This window comes from Pelophylax lessonae (genome assembly GCF_965119305.1).
Source record: "Pelophylax lessonae genome assembly, chromosome: 11".
NCBI classification, from domain to species: domain Eukaryota; kingdom Metazoa; phylum Chordata; class Amphibia; order Anura; family Ranidae; genus Pelophylax; species Pelophylax lessonae.
Window position 1 is genome coordinate 71,031,451 of NC_138778.1, and position 18,260 is coordinate 71,049,710.

The 18,260-nt window shown below is 45.9% G+C and overlaps 1 protein-coding gene across 2 annotated transcripts in view; it reads right to left on the reverse strand.

Moving 5' to 3' along the window:
• LOC309567307 (phosphatidylinositol 5-phosphate 4-kinase type-2 beta) overlaps nt 1-18,260 on the reverse strand; it is a 176,666-nt gene that overhangs the window by 77,354 nt on the left and 81,052 nt on the right. For both annotated transcript variants that reach the window (XM_082272717.1, XM_082272716.1), the window contains exons 3-6: nt 15,598-15,694; nt 15,349-15,501; nt 13,349-13,495; nt 13,222-13,260 (exon numbers count right to left, since the gene is read on the reverse strand). In XM_082272717.1, the coding sequence (XP_082128843.1) occupies nt 13,222-13,260; nt 13,349-13,495; nt 15,349-15,501; nt 15,598-15,694 (436 nt within the window). The remainder of the gene's footprint in view (nt 1-13,221; nt 13,261-13,348; nt 13,496-15,348; nt 15,502-15,597; nt 15,695-18,260) is intronic.

An 18,260-nucleotide genomic window follows, 5' to 3' on the forward strand; every position in this document is an offset into this window, starting at 1 on the left:
GCCGATTGAATCCGGACAGGAAAATCTTGCCAAACCGTATTGCCCTGAGCCTCTGCAATATCGCAGAAAAGAAAGACTGCCAACAGCAAACGGATAGTGCCCTGTAACTTTTGCAGCTTGTCCGAGGGAGGTAAGTCCCTCACCAACGCGGAATCCCCTATAGAGCGTACTTGAGAGGAACCCGGCTCCGGAAAGAATCAAAGACATCCCCCCATCCCAGAAACGGGTGAGGGCGCCCCATCACGCAGACTTCTCTGCAGATCCGGCCTGGTCCGTCTCCGATTACCGTCGCTTGCGACCTTGAGGTATGAACTGGTTCCCTACGAGCAGCAAAAGAAGACCCCCATCTAACAGGTGGTGCCTTGCCCTTAGAGGATTGAGGAAGAGTACTCTTACCCCCCAGTGAGGCCTTTGATCAACTCATCCAGAGAGGATCCAAACCGCCTCTCTCTTGTGAAAGGAAGATCAGTCAGGGCCTTTTTGGAGGCTTGGTCGGCAGACCAGCCCTTTAGCCACACCATGCGCCTAATAGCAATCCCCATTGCCGAAGCTCTGGCCACTAATGGGGCTACATCCAGGGACGGATCACACATGAACACCAGGGCTTGAGCCAACTGGTCCATCAGTTCCAGCACTGCCGGGGGAAGCCGTTCAGCTTCCAAGTTACTTTTAAGTAACTTCACCCATTCAGTAGCAGTCTGCGCCAACAGAACGTTCAGAAAGGTAGACTTTAACATGTGACCTGCTACCACGTGCGGGACAAGGACTCCACCCGTCTATCCATGGGATCCGCAAAAGTTAGAGACTCTTCCACTGGTACCAGAGTCACTTTATTCAACCTGGCCACCGGAAAATCCACTTAGGTACCACCAACATGTGCTTAATGCGTCCCCATTGCTCATCCACAATAGTGTGAAAAAATTCTGGACAAGGGAACACCTTGCTCGACCTATGGGATTTGCGGGAGCCAAAAGACACCTGCGTACCCGGCGCTGTGGGTTCATCAGCCTTTTTTAAAGTTTCCAGCAAGGAAACTATCAGGGCTTCCACCAATGCGCGTTCCTATGCGGCAGCTGATGAGGACAGGTTCTCTTTACCGTCAGAATGTGAAGACACCGACCCCTCAAGGTGGTCTGCAGCCACCATATCCATCTCAGAGTCTGAGGACCCTGCCAATGGTGGTAAGGGGAGAGGACATTTGCAGCTGGCATCACCGGAAAAGACAAATTCCACTTTTGACATCAGGCTTTGCTAAAAAAACTGCTATTTCTGGCTGCAACTGTGAACCGGAGGGTCCCGCAGTCGTTTAGTGGGTCTGCAGGTGGAATTTTATTCTGGGACTCCATTTTGGAAAAAAATATGATTTTTATAAGATCTTACCATAAAATCTTTTTCTCTGATGTCCATCAACAGACGCAGCCTCATCTCCATGAGCTGAGTGGGTTTATGCTCCTCCCATCAGGAGTGGTCAAGGCAGGAAAATTTGAATACACAGGCCCAGGGGGCTGTCCCTCCAGGCATAAACTCCCACTGCACAACCAAGCACATCAGTTTAGTTTAAAAGCAGTGAAGACAACAGAACCAACCACAGAGGGGCAGGTGCTGCGTCTGTCGATGGACATCAGATAAAAAGATTTTATGCTAAGATCTTACAAAAATCATATTTTCTCTAAAGTCCCATCAACAGACGCAGCCTCTTCTCCATGAGCTGAATGGGACGTCCCAAATCAGTATAGGCATGAGGGGTGGGAAAACGCAACCAGACAGTAACGTCAACTCCAAAAGGCTAAACGTAGCCAACCGGGCAACATGGAGCTCAACCAAAACAACAGGAGCTCACCCAGATAAAAGACCCAGAAGAGAAGTACAAACATTCTCTTATGAAACAGCAGCCTGCAAAACAACTTTGCGGCCAAAAGAGGCATCTGAAGAAGCCAACAAATCCACCTTGTAAAATTTGGTAAAGGTGTACACAGACTACCAAATCACTGCCTTCCAAACTTGTACAAGTTGATAGCGAAAAGCCCAAGAGGCACTCAGCGCTCTAGTAGAATGAGTCTTCACAGGGAAAGGAGGAACCTGACCCTTGATCAAATAAGCCTGAACAACCGTCTGCCTGATCCATCTCGAAATGGTTGAAGCGGACGCAGCCAATCCTTTGCGAGGACCGTCCAGGACAAAAGAGAGAGTCCGACTACCTGAAGGACTCCGTAACCGTCAGATGAACCCTGATTGCCTGAACCACATCCACCTTAGGAACAAAGGACGAAGTGATAGCCTTTAGGAAGGCAACCTTCTGCGACAAAGAAAATAAGAGAAATCTCCCTAATATTCTCAAAAGGAGGCTTTTTAAAGAACAGACAAAACCATATTAAGATCCCACGGCGGTAACGGGGTTCTCCTTGGAGGGGCCAGATGATGAGACCTCTGAATGAAGGTGCGAATCAATCTATGAGTAGCCAACGGACATTGGAAGTAAATAGCCAAAACTGAAACCTGGCCCTTGATAGTACCCAAAGCCAAGCGCTGCTCAACCCCTTTTAGTAAAAAGGCCAAAACCCTTAGCTATAGAAAACGAGAGGGTGCAGCTGCAGCGATTCACACCAAGAAATGTACGATTTCCACATACGATGATAGATCTTCCTAGGTGTCGACTTCTTGGCCTTCAAACGGGTAGGAATCACTGAATCAGAAAGACCTCTATCCCTCAACACCTTACTTTCAACAGCCAAGCCTTTAAAGCTAGCGACCGTAAAGCAGGATGGAAGATTGGTCCTTGAGATAGTAGATCTTCCCGCAAAGGAAGACGCCATGGAGGATCCACGACCAATTTTACCAGCTCTGCATACCAAGACCGCAGAGGCCAGTTTGGTGCCACCAGAAAGACCAGAATCCCTTCCATCGCCACCCTGTGAAGAAACCTTGGCAGGAGAACAAGCGGAGGGAAGGCAAAGATCAGGCGATACTGACTCCAAAGAGCCACCAGAGCGTCTGTGGTGTCGGCCGGAGGATCCGGAGACCTGGCCACAAATCTCTATACTTCCCTGTTGAGGTGAGACGCAAACAGATCCGCGTCCGGGGTCCCCCACTGGACACACAGGAGATGAAACACCTCCGGATGCAGGGACCACTCCCCGATCCAACACCTGATGACTCAGATAATCCGCTTGCCAATTCTCCACACCTGGGATGTGGACTGCGTAAAGAACCGGAACATTGTGTTCCGCCCATACCAGAATCTCGACCACCTCCTTGGCTGCCAGGGCACTCCTGGTGCCCCCTTGACGATTGATGTAAGCCTCCGCCGTGGCATTGTCACACTGGACCCGAACCGGAGAGCCGTGTAGCCGACTCGTCCTGTGAAGCAGGCAGAGCTTGATCGCTCTCAGCTCCAGAATATTGATCGGTAAGGTACTCTTCCCACGCCCAAGTCCCCTGAGCACTCCACCCCAGCCTAATAGGCTAGCGTCACCATGGTGACCACCTTCCAAAACACCGGCAGGAAGGACTTGGCATGGCACAGGACAGGTGACTGGATCCACCAAGAAAGCCGACTTCGTGAGATGGCTCAACCGAATCTTCCGGTTCAATGACCGAGGATCTCTGTTTCATTGTGACAGAATCTCTTTCTGCAGCTGTCTCGTGTGAGACTGAGTAAACGGGACTGCTTCGAAGGTCGAGACCATCAGACCCAGGGCCCTCATGCAAGCCCGCAAGGAGGACTGATTGGCATCCATCAGCAATTGGACCGCCCTTTGCAACTTCTGAGGCTTTTCCAAGGGAAGGAAGACCCTCGCCAGGAGTCGAGGATCAGCCCCAGATAGGTGACCCACACAGACGGAGTCAGGGCCGATTTGGTGACATTGATCGTCCACCCGAACTCCTGAAGGGTCCGAATTGTGATGGAGATGTTCTCCAGCAGATCCGAATGGGAAACTGCTTGCAACAGATCATCGTCCAGATACCCCACAATGGAGATACCTCAACGCAACAAGGCCAGCACAGGGGCTAGGACCTTGGTAAAAACTCTGGGAGCCGAGGCAAGACCAAAGGGTAACATCACGAATTGAAAGTGCTCCTCTGGCACCGAGAAGCGGAGGAATCGCTGATGCCCCTAAAATATGGGGACGTGGAGATATGCATCTTTGAAATCGATGGAAGCCAGAAAATCCCCCCGATTCAAAGATGCCACCACCGACTGAATGGACTCCATTCGGAATTTCTGCACCCGCAAAAAGCGGTTCAGAGCCTTGAGGTCCAGGATTGGACACACCTTGCCCTCCTTTCTGGGCACGGTGAACATGTTTGAATAGAAACCTTGAGAGCATTCCTGTTGGGGAACTGGCACAATCACCCCTTGAGCCAGGAGATCTCGCACGGCCTCCCACAGATCAATCAAACGCTCTGGAGACAGGTGAAGATTTTACTGGAAAAAACCTGTCCCCTGGCCGGGACAAGAATTCGATCTTGTACTTGGAACAAACAAGTTCGCAAACCCGTTCATCCTGAACGAAGGAAGTCCAGGGTTCCTGAAAGAAGCGCAGACGTCCCTGTCCCCCACCCCTAAGACGGGTGAGGGCGCCCCTTCATGCTGAAGAGGACTTGTCTGCAGCACCGGACTGACCGGCATTGGACTTGCCCCAGGGTTTCTTAGCACCTCCAGAAGTTCTGAACGGCTTACCCTTTTCTTGCACCCCAGAGGCACGAAAAAAAACGTTCATGAGCAGAAAAAGGAGGAACCCCACTTAGGAGGGGGTGTCTTACCCTTGGAGGATTAAGAAAAGGACTCTTCCCGCCAGTCAGGCCCTTGATCAATTTATCCAAGGAGTTGCCAAACAAACAACCTGTCTCCCAGAAAGGGGAGATCAGCTAAGGCTTTTTTTAGAAGCTTGGTCAGCCGACCAGCTTTTTAACCAGACCATGCGTCTTAAAACAATACCCACGCCCGAGACCCTGGCCACCAGGGGAGCCGCATCCATAGACGCATCACACAGAAACACCAGAGCCTGGATCACCTGGTCCAACAGTTCCAGCTGTCCTGGAGGAACAGTCTCAGGGTCCAAAGACTCCCGCAAACCCCTAATCCATTCAGTCACCGTCTGAGACTAGCACAGTTTCAAAATGGAACCCGCTAGCAGGTGAAGGCGGGAAAGGGATTCCACCCGCCTGTCTACTGGATCTGAAAAAACTGGGGTATCCTCCACAGGCACAAGAGTAGAATTGTTTAATCTTGAAATGGGATGGTCCATTTTAGATGGCACTGTCCAACGGTTGGAAACCTTTTCAGGAAAAGGATACTGGTGTTTAAAGCGTTATCTACCTTGTAGGATTTTGTAAACGCGTGCACTGACGACCAGGTTGCCGCCTTGCAAACTTGCATCACTAACGCCTGATGGTGTAAAGCCCAAGAGGCACTCAGCGCTCTAGTAGCATGCGCCTTCACCGGGAAAGGAGGAACCTGACCCTTCAGTGAATAAGCCTGAACCACCGTTTGTCTGATCCATTTGGATATGGTCGCAGCAGACGCAGCCAATGCTTTTCTAGGTCCTTCGGTAAGGACAAAAAATCTGATTTCCTGAAAGATTTAGCAGCCGCCAGGTAAGCTCTAATAGCCCGAACCACATCCAAAGAATGCAAAGCAATTTCTTTGGGATTCATTTGCTTAGGACAGAGTGAAGGCAGCACAATGTCTTCATTTAAATGGAAATCAGTAAGCACCTTAGGAAGAAGTGACTGATTAGGTCGAAGTACCACTTTATCTCTGTGGACCAAAGACAACGCCACCAGTTCAGACACCCTGCGGCCATTATTCTGAGATAATGTAAGCAGGGGAATCTCCCTAATGTTCTCAAAAAGAACCGATAACACCAAATTCAGATCCCACTGAGGTAACGGGGTTAGCCTCAGGGGGGGCATATGACGCACTCCCTGAATAAAAAGTGCGAATCGGGGCATGTGTAGCTAAAAAGTTGGAAAAACACAGCCAAAGCCGAGACTTGGCCTTTGATAGTGCCCAAAGCCAAATGCTGTTCAACCCCCTTTTTGAAGAAAAGTCATAAACCCTAGCTATCGAAAACAAGCAAGGGTGCACTTTCAATGATTCACACCATAAAATGTACGATATCCATGTACGATGATAGATCTTCCTGGAAGTAGAATTCCTGGCCTTCAACAGTGTAGGAATCACAGAGTCAGAAAGACCTCTGTCCTTCAATACCTGGCTTTAAACAGCCAGGCGTATAAGCCAGCGACTGTAAAAAAGGATGGAAGATCGGCCTTTTAGCAGATCTTCGCTGAGAGGAAACCTCCAAGGAGCATCAGTGACCAACCTTACCAGGTCTGCGTACCAAGACCGGCGAGGCCAGGCTGGGGCCACTAGAATGACTGGAATCCCTTCCACCTCTATTATGCGCAGCAGCTTCGGCAGGAGTTTCAGCGGAGGGAACGGCATAGATCAGCCGATACTGACCCCAAGGAGCCACCGCTGCGTCTGTGGCGTGCGGCCAGAGGATCCCTTGACCTGGCCACAAACCTCTGAACCTTCTTAAGTTAAAAAACAAGCAGGTCGACATCAGGTGTCCCCCCACCAGACACACAGGAAGTGAAACCCCTCTGGGTGCAGGGACCACTCCCCCTGATCCAACACCTGACGACTCAGGTAATCCTCCTGCCAGTTCTCGATCCCTGGGATGTGCACAGCAGAAAGAGATGGGACAAACTTCTGCACCCAATCCAGAATCTTGGATTATCCGATTTAACCCGGACCGGGCAACCTTGCAAACGAGCCGCACAACAACTCAGGCAAAGCTTTATTGCTCTGAGCTCCAAGATATTTATCAGCAGCTTGGACTCTTCCACTGTCCAGGAGCGCAGAGTTTACCCAGCACTCCTCCCCAGCCTCACAGGCTGGCATCCATGGTAACCACCGTCCAATAAAACGGCAGGAAGGACTTACCTTGGCGAAGTGCTGATGAGTGAAGCCATAACAGAAGAGAAGACTCTGTTGCGACTCAACTGAATCACAGTATCCATAGATTTTGGATCCTTGTTCCATTTTACGAGAATCTCCTTTTGTAAGGGTCTTGTGTGGAACTGAGCAAACAGAACTGCCTCGAAGGTTGATATCATAAGACACAAGGCCCACACGCAAAGTCCGCAGAGAGGACAGATTGTTTGCGAACAACAAACGGATCTCCCTCTGCAATTTTTGCAACTTGTCCGGGGGAAGAAAGACCCTTGCCAAAGCGGAGTCCAGAGTCAGGTTCAGATAATCCAGTCTCATTGAAGGTATCAGGGCAGATTTTGTGATGACAGTCAAGTCGTCCAACAGGGCTGAATGAGAGTCCGCCCTCAATAGGAGATCGTCCGGGTACCCCAGAACCAAAATCCCCCATTGGCGCAGTAATGCCAAAACCGGAGCCAGCACCCTGGTAAAGCCCCTGGGGCCGGAGGCGAGCACAAAGGGTAACGCCACCAATTTTTAATGCCCCTCTCCTATAGCGAAGCTGAGAATACGCTGGTGTCCAGCGTAGATAGGGATGTGTAGATATGCGTCCTTGATATCTATGGAGGCCAAAAATTCTCCCTGGTGTAGGGACGCCACTACCGTGCGAATGGACTCCATTCGAAAACTCTGTACCTACACAAAGCGGTTCAAAGCCTTGAAGTCCAGGAATGGACGCACTTTGCCTTCCTTCCTGGACACAGTAAACAGGTTTGAATAAAACCCCATTGAAAATGTTCCTGAGAGGGAACAGACACAACCACCCTTTTGCGACAGCAGATCTTGTACCGCCTCTCGGCGATCCATTAAACAGTCTTGAGATCGGCGCAGATTGGACGGGAAGAACCTGTCCGACGGTCGAGACTGGAATTCGATCTTGTACCCTGATCGGATCAGTTTGTGAACCCATTTGTCCTGAAACAAGGAAGTCCATGGTTCTGGAAAGAAGCAAAGACATCCCCCCACCACAGGTGGTGGCGCCCCTTCATGCAGACAAGGATTTGTCTGCAGATCCACATTTGCCTGTATTCGGTTTACCTGACCATGTCTTCTTGGAATTCCCAGAAGACCTGAATGGCTCTCTTTTTTCTTGCGACCCGGAGGTATGAAAAAGCCACCTATGAGCAGTAAAAGAAGGCCCCCGTCTAGCACGTGGTGCCTTGTACTTAGAGGATTGAGGGAGAAAAGTACTCTTCCCACCTGTAAGGCCTTTGATCAACTCATCCAGGGAGAATCCAAACAACCTGTTCCCAAGTAAAGGGACGGTCAGAAAGAGCCTTTTTGGAAACCTGGTCCACAGACCGTTTTTTTAGTCACACCATGCGTCTAATAGCAATCCCCATCACGGACACACTGGCTACCAGTGGAGCCGTATCCAGCGATGCATCACATATACAGAAGGGCTTCAGCCATTTGATCCAAGAGCTCAATCAGCCCCGGGGAGAGCTGTTCCGTTTACAAGACACCTTTTAGTAACTTCACCCATTCAGTGACGGTCTGTGACACCAGGGTGGTCACAAAAGTTGGTTTCAATATTGACCCCGCTAACACATGTATATGGTGGGACAGAGACTCAATCTGTCAATCAACGGGGTCCGTAAAGGCAGGCGATTCTTCCACTGGGACCACAGTAGACCTATTCAGTCTGGAAACTGGATGATCCACCCTTGGTGGCACGGTCCATCGAGGGAAGAAATCATCCACGAAGGGATTACGGCGTTTAAACCGCTTTGGCACCACTAACGTGCTTGATGCGCCCCACTGCACATAGACAATTTTGTCAAAAATTTACGGACAGGGGAACACTTTGCCCCCCGAATTTCTGGGATTTGCGGGTGCCAAAGGACACCTACGTTCCTGACACTGTAGACTCATACGCCATTTTTAAAGTTTCTCGCACTGAAACTATAAGTGCTTCCACCAATGCCCTTTCCCACGCAGCGGCTGACGAGGACAGGTCCCCTTTGCCATCAGAATGCAATGACACAGAGCCACCAGGGTGGGGTGTGTCTGCGGCGGCCACATCTGCCTCTGAATCTGAAGATACAACAGAAGGAGGCAAAGGCAAAAAGCGCTTACAGCTGTTACTTTTTAATACTAAATCCACTTTTGACACTATGCTTTCTAAAACTGCTGTAAAAAGCTGACAGGGCTGCGACCCAGAAGGTTCCGCAGTCGCACTGAGGGGGTCTGTAGGTGAAATTTTTTTTCCTGGGACTCCATTTACACTAAATTTAAAAAGATGTAGTGTCACTTTAAAAAACGCGATCGCACTGCTGCTACAGCAAGTCCCAGCCTAACACAGTCTGTTAGCAGTGTGTGTGAGAAAACCAACAAGAGACCCCAAAAAAACATTACCAAACCGATCAGGGGGCTTGCAGGAACGATCTGTACAGCAGAAAGACCAATCTGACACAGGAAGTGAAAGCACCTGAGTTATGCCTAGAGTGTCCGATGCCTGCCAAGGCTGTCCAGCACCGTGGTCCACAAGAAAATGGCTGCCCCATGCACTCCTATGGGAAAATTTAGAAAATGGCTGCCCATAAATTACAATGAGGGATTCTGACACTAATGCAGGGCAAGTCTACAGCAAAATGGCGGCCCCCATGGCAAGCCATGCGATCTCCAGGACCCATGGGGGGGGGGGGGGGGGTCAGCAAACAAAGGCATTGGATGGTCCACCAGAGAAAACGCCCCCCCCCCCCCCTGCAGAACAGCTGCAATATATTCGCCCCCCAAAGGTAGGAATCTGTATGGGGGGGGGGGGGAGCAGCTAAGGGGAGGAGAATACCCGAGAGGCCAGGGGAATCGAGGGATACCCGAGGGTCCGACTATTCCATGGAGGGGCCCATGTCCACCTCGAGACCGCCAGAAAATTGGGGGGACACTTACTCACCATACCACGGAATCAGGTCGGTGCCACTCCAAACAGACTCCCGCCCCCCCCCCCTCAAGGGGTACGATGCGACTCAGGGCATTCCAGGTCATTAGCATCCCAACGATACAGTCCACTCGCGGGCTCATCCCCATCCATCGGGGCTCTGTAGTGGCGAGCCTAGTGCTGGATTATAACCTGCTCACGCTCGCTGGCAAGGCTGGGAGACCTTAAGGATCTAGAATATACAGTCCGAAACCCAGCCGGCTGTTGTCTGTAGTTCTCCAGGAACTCTAAAAGAATGAATTACAAAAAAAGGTTCCCAAAAATATAACAGCGAAGACCGAAATCCCAGCAGTGAACCAAGTCCTACTCCTAAACTAGGCAGAAACAAACTAAGGGCTGTAGCAGAGTGTGTGGGGTTATGCCTGCAGGGACAGCCCCGTAGGAGTGGTGAAAGCTTTTTCCTGCCTAATGTCCTATTCCTGAAGGGAGGAGCATAACCCAATGACTGAGAGGATATGAAGCTGCGTCTGTCAATGAACGATGGAGAAAAAAAAAAAAAAAAACACAAACACCCATGACCTGACCCTCATGTGCCAAACTGCCAACTCTTTCTCATGATTCAGATTCACTGACGTGTGCTTTTTTTGGTATTGTGTATATTTGTGATTCCATAAGGTTTTGGGCTTCAATTGACTATTTTGTCAAGGATTTTCCTTTCTCTAATGGTGGCCTGGCTTGGTTTCAGGTACAGGAATTATCGTGTTAGAGTGCAGGTAACGTTTTCTGCCAGTCAAGAAGTGCCGTTTTGAAGATCATACAGGTTGTAGCACACCTGGAATTTATTGCAATAAGGGGATTAGGTCTTGTTTTGTAAGCTTGGCCACGATCTTTGCTTTTTTTTTTTTTTAAGGTTTAGACAGGTTAATGTTTACATTCAAATATTTTATTTTATGAAGACGTAAACTGCATTACTACAACAGTTGGATGCCATAGTATTTACTGTTGTAAATAAATACTGTTGTCTGCTGTATTCAGACTTTGCTATATGCAGGGAAGTGACCTTTTTTTTTTTCTTTTTTAAGAGCAGATGAAAATAAAAATTGTTATTCTGACTGCTTGAATTTTTGGATAAAAACCATGGGCAGTAATTGTCATGCATCGCGGAATTGGATCAAATCGCTAATCGTAATCGAATCGAATAGTGAGACCAGTGAAAAGGTGCACCCCTAATGGATACCTTATAAACTTTTCTAGTGGTGAACGGTCATTTGTATTGTATTTACTTTTTCAACTGTGTGGAACTGTGTCCACTCAGTTTGGCGCAGTCTCAGAATTTCTTGGAAAATAAAAAAAGCAGAACATAAAAAAACAAAAAGGTTCGATTAAAAACAGTGTGTGGCTAAAAAAAAAAAAAAAACACAAAACCAAAAAAACACAAAAACACTTATTTGAAAAGTTAGAATTTAGAATAGAATTTAACAAAGTATGCAAGAAGGAAATTAAGGCCGCAAGAATTCAATAAACGATAGATTGCGAAAAAAATAAGACAAACCCCAAAAAATTTTTAAAGGAAAATTGTGGTCACAGAATACAGTTATTTTTTTGACAATCCAATATAAGGATTTATAATATATACTTGAAGACTCTGATTTCATGTTGTGAACATTGATTGTTTTCTGGCCAACTCTTTCCACAACTTCTTGGGCTCCTTGCATGCTTTGCCACTTCTCCTCTGCTATTTAGTTTAAATTTTAAGGACTACATATCACATGGTACCTTGCTACCAGCAAACAGTGATTCCTGTACTGACTCTGCCTCCTGAGACTCTTCCTTTCAGCACCTCTGTAGTTCAGAAGATAGGCTCTGAATTGTTTAACACAGCAGTGCTTATCAACAGGGCATAGTGAATATGCATCAAAGAATTCAAGACAGTAAGTGTGTGTGTGTGTGTGGAGCGCTGCAAAGCAAGTTTGCAAATTTCAAGATTGATACGCTGAGGAAGTCCCGCCCACGGACGATACGCGTGCGCAAGGGAGAGGAGATCGTGACGTCACTCGTAGCCCCTGTCAGCAGAGCGTTCCGCTCTGTCTGGAGACCAGCTGGATTGCTGTACTGCTCGTTTTTGCATTACCTTGAAGTAAGAGGCTGTCCATTTGTTTTATTAATAAATTGTGGTGTTTGAAACATATTGCACTATGGTCTGCCCCCTTTTTATTACATGGGGATCGTTGTGAACACCTTTACAAAAGGGAGAGATGCCCTCTGTGATTGCTGTCCTGGTCAGGATTTTCACATTGCTGGGAGTGTACTTTTAAGGCTGTCTTTTCACAGCCTACAGGTGAGAGGCTAGCACCTCTGGTGAAGGATTGCACTGAACAAGCACTTGTGTCCTGTTTACTGATCAGCACTGAGCACTTTCATTGGGATTTCTTATTGGACTGTTTTCTCCTCTTTTTTACAAGACTACTGCGTGCCATTCATAGACTTTTCATTTATCCATTGATGTTTTATTGTCTTATTGTTTTAGCGCTGCACTTTTCACTATCAGTTTTACATTGGGTTTTACATATTTTTTACCTTGGTGTCAGCTGCTTTTATTTATTTCCATCCATTTATTTATTCATGCTTGCGCCGATATTCCTGTTTTTTCATTTAAATTTCAAGATGATTGAAGATTACCGGGGTACACCAGAATAAATTGATAATTATAATATTTTAGGTACACTTGAAATCTCTTATTAGTAAAAATGTCAGGTCAAAAATGTAGGCTCTAAACAAGATAACGCACGTTAGTTGGTGACTGGGGACAAGGCGAAGGCAAATTTATTAAATAACTACTTCAGCTCTCTGTATGCAAAGGAAAATTGTGGGGGTGGGGGGAATCCAGTCCATGATATGGACATTGAACCGTTTCAAAGCCATGGTTTCAAATTTTTAGACACTTTCTTGATGACTGGCTAAATTGGTGCAGGGCTGATGTGGAACCTATTTTTTAAAAGGGATCAAAGTTTTCACTAGTAACTACAGTTGCATTAGTTTAACATCCAGAGTCAAGATGACACAAGATATTCACAAAAGTTAACAAATATGCTTTATGTCTTAATTATGAGAAAGTAAGCAAAAAAGTTTGCAAAAAGTGTTTGACACAGTTTCCAGAGACATGGCTTATGCGTAATTTCAAGTCAATAGGCTTGGAAAATCCAGTCTTTAAATTGATAGGAAACTGGCTATAGAATGTATTTACAGAGTAGTGATTACTACAGAACAGAGCGTTCTGCCAGAGTTAAAAGAGAGCCACTGCATAGTACACCTTAGATAAATAACCACTGAAACCTACCTTTTCCTTGTCACTGGCTTCTCTGCACACAGTAGAACCCTGGAACAAAATGGAAAAAAATAAAAAGATTAGAGGGCCACAATACTTCCTGCACAAAGGAGGTAGTAATTACATAGTGGCACTATACCTTTAAGTCATATTTGCGGTGAACCCCAAGACGGTGGCTGAACACATTCCTTGTGACAACCATGTAGGTCTCAACCCCATCAACTGTTAGCCGGTACATGCCAAGGAACTGAGGAAGCAGAGTGTTACCATGACACTCCACTATAAACTGTTATAAAAGAAATAAAAGAAAAGTCACTATTTTAGGATCAATGAAAAAAATGTCTAATGCACAACCTTTCTGAAAGCTTATTAGTATGGACCCTACTTCTCTCACCCTGCTGCTAGTGCCATCATCTAATCCAAAACCTCCTTTACCTGTCAAGGGGTCCAAAGCATACCCTCCTTCAGTTCCATTCCCACTTTACTTTTTTCTTTTAAAATACAATAAAGACGAGAGCACACCAAATTGTGCAGGTCATTATTTATTAAAATAGGATATAAAAAAAAAAAAAAAAAACACCATGTCAAAAAGCTCTCAAATTCCTCTATACTGCCTGCAAATGGAGAGTGTGCAGCTGGGTCTCACTTTCACAAGAGCAATAAAACATGGGAGTCTTAAGAGCCCATTCAGACTAGCGCGACACGACTTTGGGGGGCAACCTGTGAAGTCGCGTGCACTGCTGTGCACCGCGACTTGCAGAGACTTCACATAATGGAAGTCTATGCAAGTCGCTCCGAGGTCGCCCCAAAGTAGTACAGGACCCTTTTTCTAAGTTGGAGCGACTTGTGTCGCTCCTATTAGAACGGGTCCTGTGCTAATCAATGGACCGCGACTTGTCAGACTGACAAGTCGCCTGACAAGTCGCGCTAATGTGAATGGGCTCTAAGAGTCATGTGTATCTTTGAGATGTAGTGAATGTCACAAGGGACAGGTTGATCACAGCCCGAGATGCAAAGTGCCCCTACTTTTGCATTTTGGGCAGATGTCTTTTGATTAAGATAAAGAAACTAGAGTCAAAGGTTCAGAATCTAGAGACATATGGATCCCATTATTATCTCCTTTGACAAAAAGAGGCTCTAGCAGTGTATTCCTAGAACTAGGCAGACAGAGCAAATTCAGCCTCCAGAGCTGCCACATACCAATAGTCTTAAAAAAAAAAAAAAAAACACAACCATGATTGAAGGATATGAAAAGCTTGGATATTAACAGTAGGAACACCACACTTGCATGTTGAATTCTTGCTTACATGCAAAAAAGAAAAAATATATAATGGCGATATACAGTGTCTTAATTATCCAAGCAGAGGTGTCGTTCTATATAAACTTTATGCAATAAATGGCAAAGTTTTTTAATACTGAGAATTTGGCTGAGGTACTTTGTAAAACAAAGCCACTAAAACCGATGAAAAAAATGTGTGATGTAGTGACATAAAAGGGTTGTTCTTGTTGGTGTTGCATTGCATGAAACCTGCACTCAAAGTAGTGTTCATTAACCACTTGACCTCCAGAAGGTTCACCACCCCTCCCTGACCAGGTCTTTTTTTGCGATTTGGCACTGCGCTACTTTAACTGGTAATTGCGCAGTCATGCACTGCATGTACTTTTTTCACACAAATAGGGCATTCTTTTGGTGGTATTTGATCACCAGCGGGATTTTATTATTTTGCGATATAAAAGAAAAAAAGCTGTTATTTTTTACTTTTTGTTTTAAAAAATATCCAATAAACTCAAATTTTGTCATAAAGGCTAAAATTTACTCCTTTTTACCTTCTGACTGCCTATCACATTTCTTGAGGTGCAGTACAACCCCGCCCTCCCTGCCTGTTAAGCCCATGAAAGATTTAATTTTTTGTCACAAGTTTTTGAAAAAAAAAAGACAAAAAGAAAAAAAAAAATTTAAATTTTTTTTTTCACAAAGTTGTCACTGAAATGATATATTGCTCACACATGCCATGGGTATATGTGGAACACTACCACAAAATAACATTATCCCGGTTTCGCTTTTTTCAAAATAATAGGACTGACTGTGGGATTAAAGCAGTCAGATCTCCCCCAAAAAAGTTCAACAAAAGCAGCTACCTGATGGTATTTCTTCAGAATATTGTGCATCTCAGCAACATCTTCACCAGATATCGTCTTTATAATAAACCTCCGGTCAAATGAAGTGAGAAATCGACATCCAAACCGTCCCTGGTTTTCACTGTTTACAGGAGCACTGCGTGTCAAAGAGTTCTGAAAATGAAACAGTCAGAAATAACACATTAAGAGAAAGAATACTTATAGAAGGTATCCAAAAGCAAACAATCATTAATATTCCTACCCATGTACCTGGTAATCCTGATCATCGATCGCAAACCTCTCTCTTAAATTTCTAAACACCATGGGACAATATTCCTTAAACTTGAAACGACTTGGAAGGTTCTCCCTGAGGGAATTAAAAACAAAAAAATATTTTAAAAAGTTGCCCTTCGAGATTTTATCATGGTAAAAACTAATTTTACAGAATAAAAAAATGTAAAGATGGCGCTCACATACATAAATAAAATGTGAAAAACAGCACTTACCGATAGTGAATGATGCTCACATATATGCCCTATAAACTCATGAATAACATAAATGAAAAGGTAACGTGGTTAAGCTGTCCATCTATATAGATCCTGGGGTATTTCCTCCCAGATCTGGACCAGGGCATCGCTGAGCTCCAGAACAGACTGAAGTGCAACCTGGGGGCGTCAGATAGACCAAAACAATGTCCCAGAGGTGTTCTATTGGATTTAGGTCAGGCAAGCATTAGGGCCATTCATTGGTATTAATGCCTTTATCCTCAAGGAACTGGCTGCATAATCTCGCCACATGAGGCCGGGCATTGTCGTGCACCAGGAGGAACCCAGGACCCATTCCACCAGTGTAGGGTCTGACAATGGGTCTGAGGATTTCATCCCGATAACTAATGACAGTCAGGGTGCCCCTGTCTATCCTGTAGAGGTCTGTGTGTTCCTCCATAGATATGCCTCCCAGACCATCACTGACCCACCACCAAACTGGTCATGCTAAATGAATTTACAGGCAGCACAACATTTTCCATGGCTTCTCTAGACCCTTTCACATCTGTCACATGTGTTCAGGGTGAACCTGTCCTCATCTGTGAAAAGCACAAGGCACCAGTGGCGAACCTGCGATTTCTGGTGTTCAATGGCAATCGAGCTCCACGGTGCCAGGCAGTGAGCACAGGGCCCACTAGAGGACATCAGGACCTCAGGCCACCCTCATGAAGTCTGTTTCTGATTGTTTGGTCAGAGGCATTCACACCAGTCATTTTGTAGGGCTCTGGCAGTGCTCATCCTGTTCCTCCTTGCACAAAGGAGCAGAAACCGGTCCTTCTACAACCCTATCCAGATCTCCTAGAGTAATAGCCTCCACCTGTAAAATCATTCCTGTTTTGGAGGTCGCTCCATTGTTGCCCATCTAGTGCACCTGTTAATTTAATTAATGCCAAAGCAGCTGATAATGATTAACAACCCCCTCTGCTACCTAACTGACCAGATCAATAGCCCAGTAGTTTGACATGATGCTATACTCTGATTAAAAAAAAGTGTTCCTTTCATTTTTTGAGCAGTGTAATAATCACCACTGCCATCAGGTGGTAAAATGATGATGGTACACCCTCCATTGAAATCCTGAAATTAGTTTTATCAAATTGGGGGGGGGGGGGGGGGGGACTGTGACGAGACCCTTGCTCGCTCTGTCCGCTCTCCCGACACTCCTTTGTTTCTAGTAAGTCAGCTTGCCGATCGCAACGTCTGATGGTTCGGTCAACCAAGGATCCGGGATCCGAACTACAGCTATGTGCCGTCCGGAATCCATTAGAACAAAACACCAGGCAAGCTGTATGTACGTTCAAACAGGAAGACCATTTATTGGAAGAACACAGCACACTTTATACAGAAAGTGGAATATCCATGCAAATGAGGGCTTGAAATGAGTCAACAGGGATTGGTCAGATAGCTTTGACCAATGCAAATGAGGGCTTGAAAATGAGTCAGCAGTGATTGGTCAGATAACTTTGACCAATGCAAGGAGACAGAAGCCCCAGGGGGCAATCAATGTACACAATAGTCAGACACAGAACAATGGTTGTCTAACGAGCCCTGAATACACATTACTCTGTGTCAATACCTCCCTTAGCAGACAACAGGTGCGGTCATTAGCATTAGCCCACCTGACAATAGTTGAATGGGGAGACACCCCCAGACAGTCCGGCTCCTCAGAACTTCCTGGGATGACCATATTAGGTCCTGCTCAGAAACCTCATGGTAAAGGGAACAATTGACCTTGCTGACAAAAATGAAGCAATTCAACCCCTCACCCATCTGTCCTTAAATTCCAGTGATGGTGAACACCATCACAGGGACTATAACCCAGGGCTTGACAAATTTGCCTGAAATCTAGGAGCCAGCTAAAAAAGTTAGGAGCCAGTTTTTTTTTTTGTTTTTTTTTTAAACTAACAACCAAGCTTTATTTAATAAAACGGATATTAAATTTACACATAAATAGAACTAGAACCCCACTCTCCTCTATAGCGCAATTGGATGGAAACAGGCTGTCTGTCTCTTTCCATCCGATGCCATCTGATCCGATCCACGGGATGGATAGAAAATAGAACCACCATCCGTCTGTTTTTGGCGGGCAGGGTCAGATGGCGGCAGATTACTGCTCCATAGAGGAGACAGAACGGTCCGATCAGGTCTGCCTGAAAAACTGACAGGCGGACCTGATCAGACAGCCCGTGTGAAAGGGCCTTTGGCTGTGGCACGGCGATGAGGAAAAAAAAAAAAAAAAGATATATATATATATATATATATATATATATATTATTTTTTTTTTTTTTAATAAGAATTGAAAAAAAAAAAAAAGAAAACATTTTTTTATTTTTTTTTTAATAATTAAAAAAAAAGAAAAATTATTATTTATTTTTTTTACATTTAAAAAAT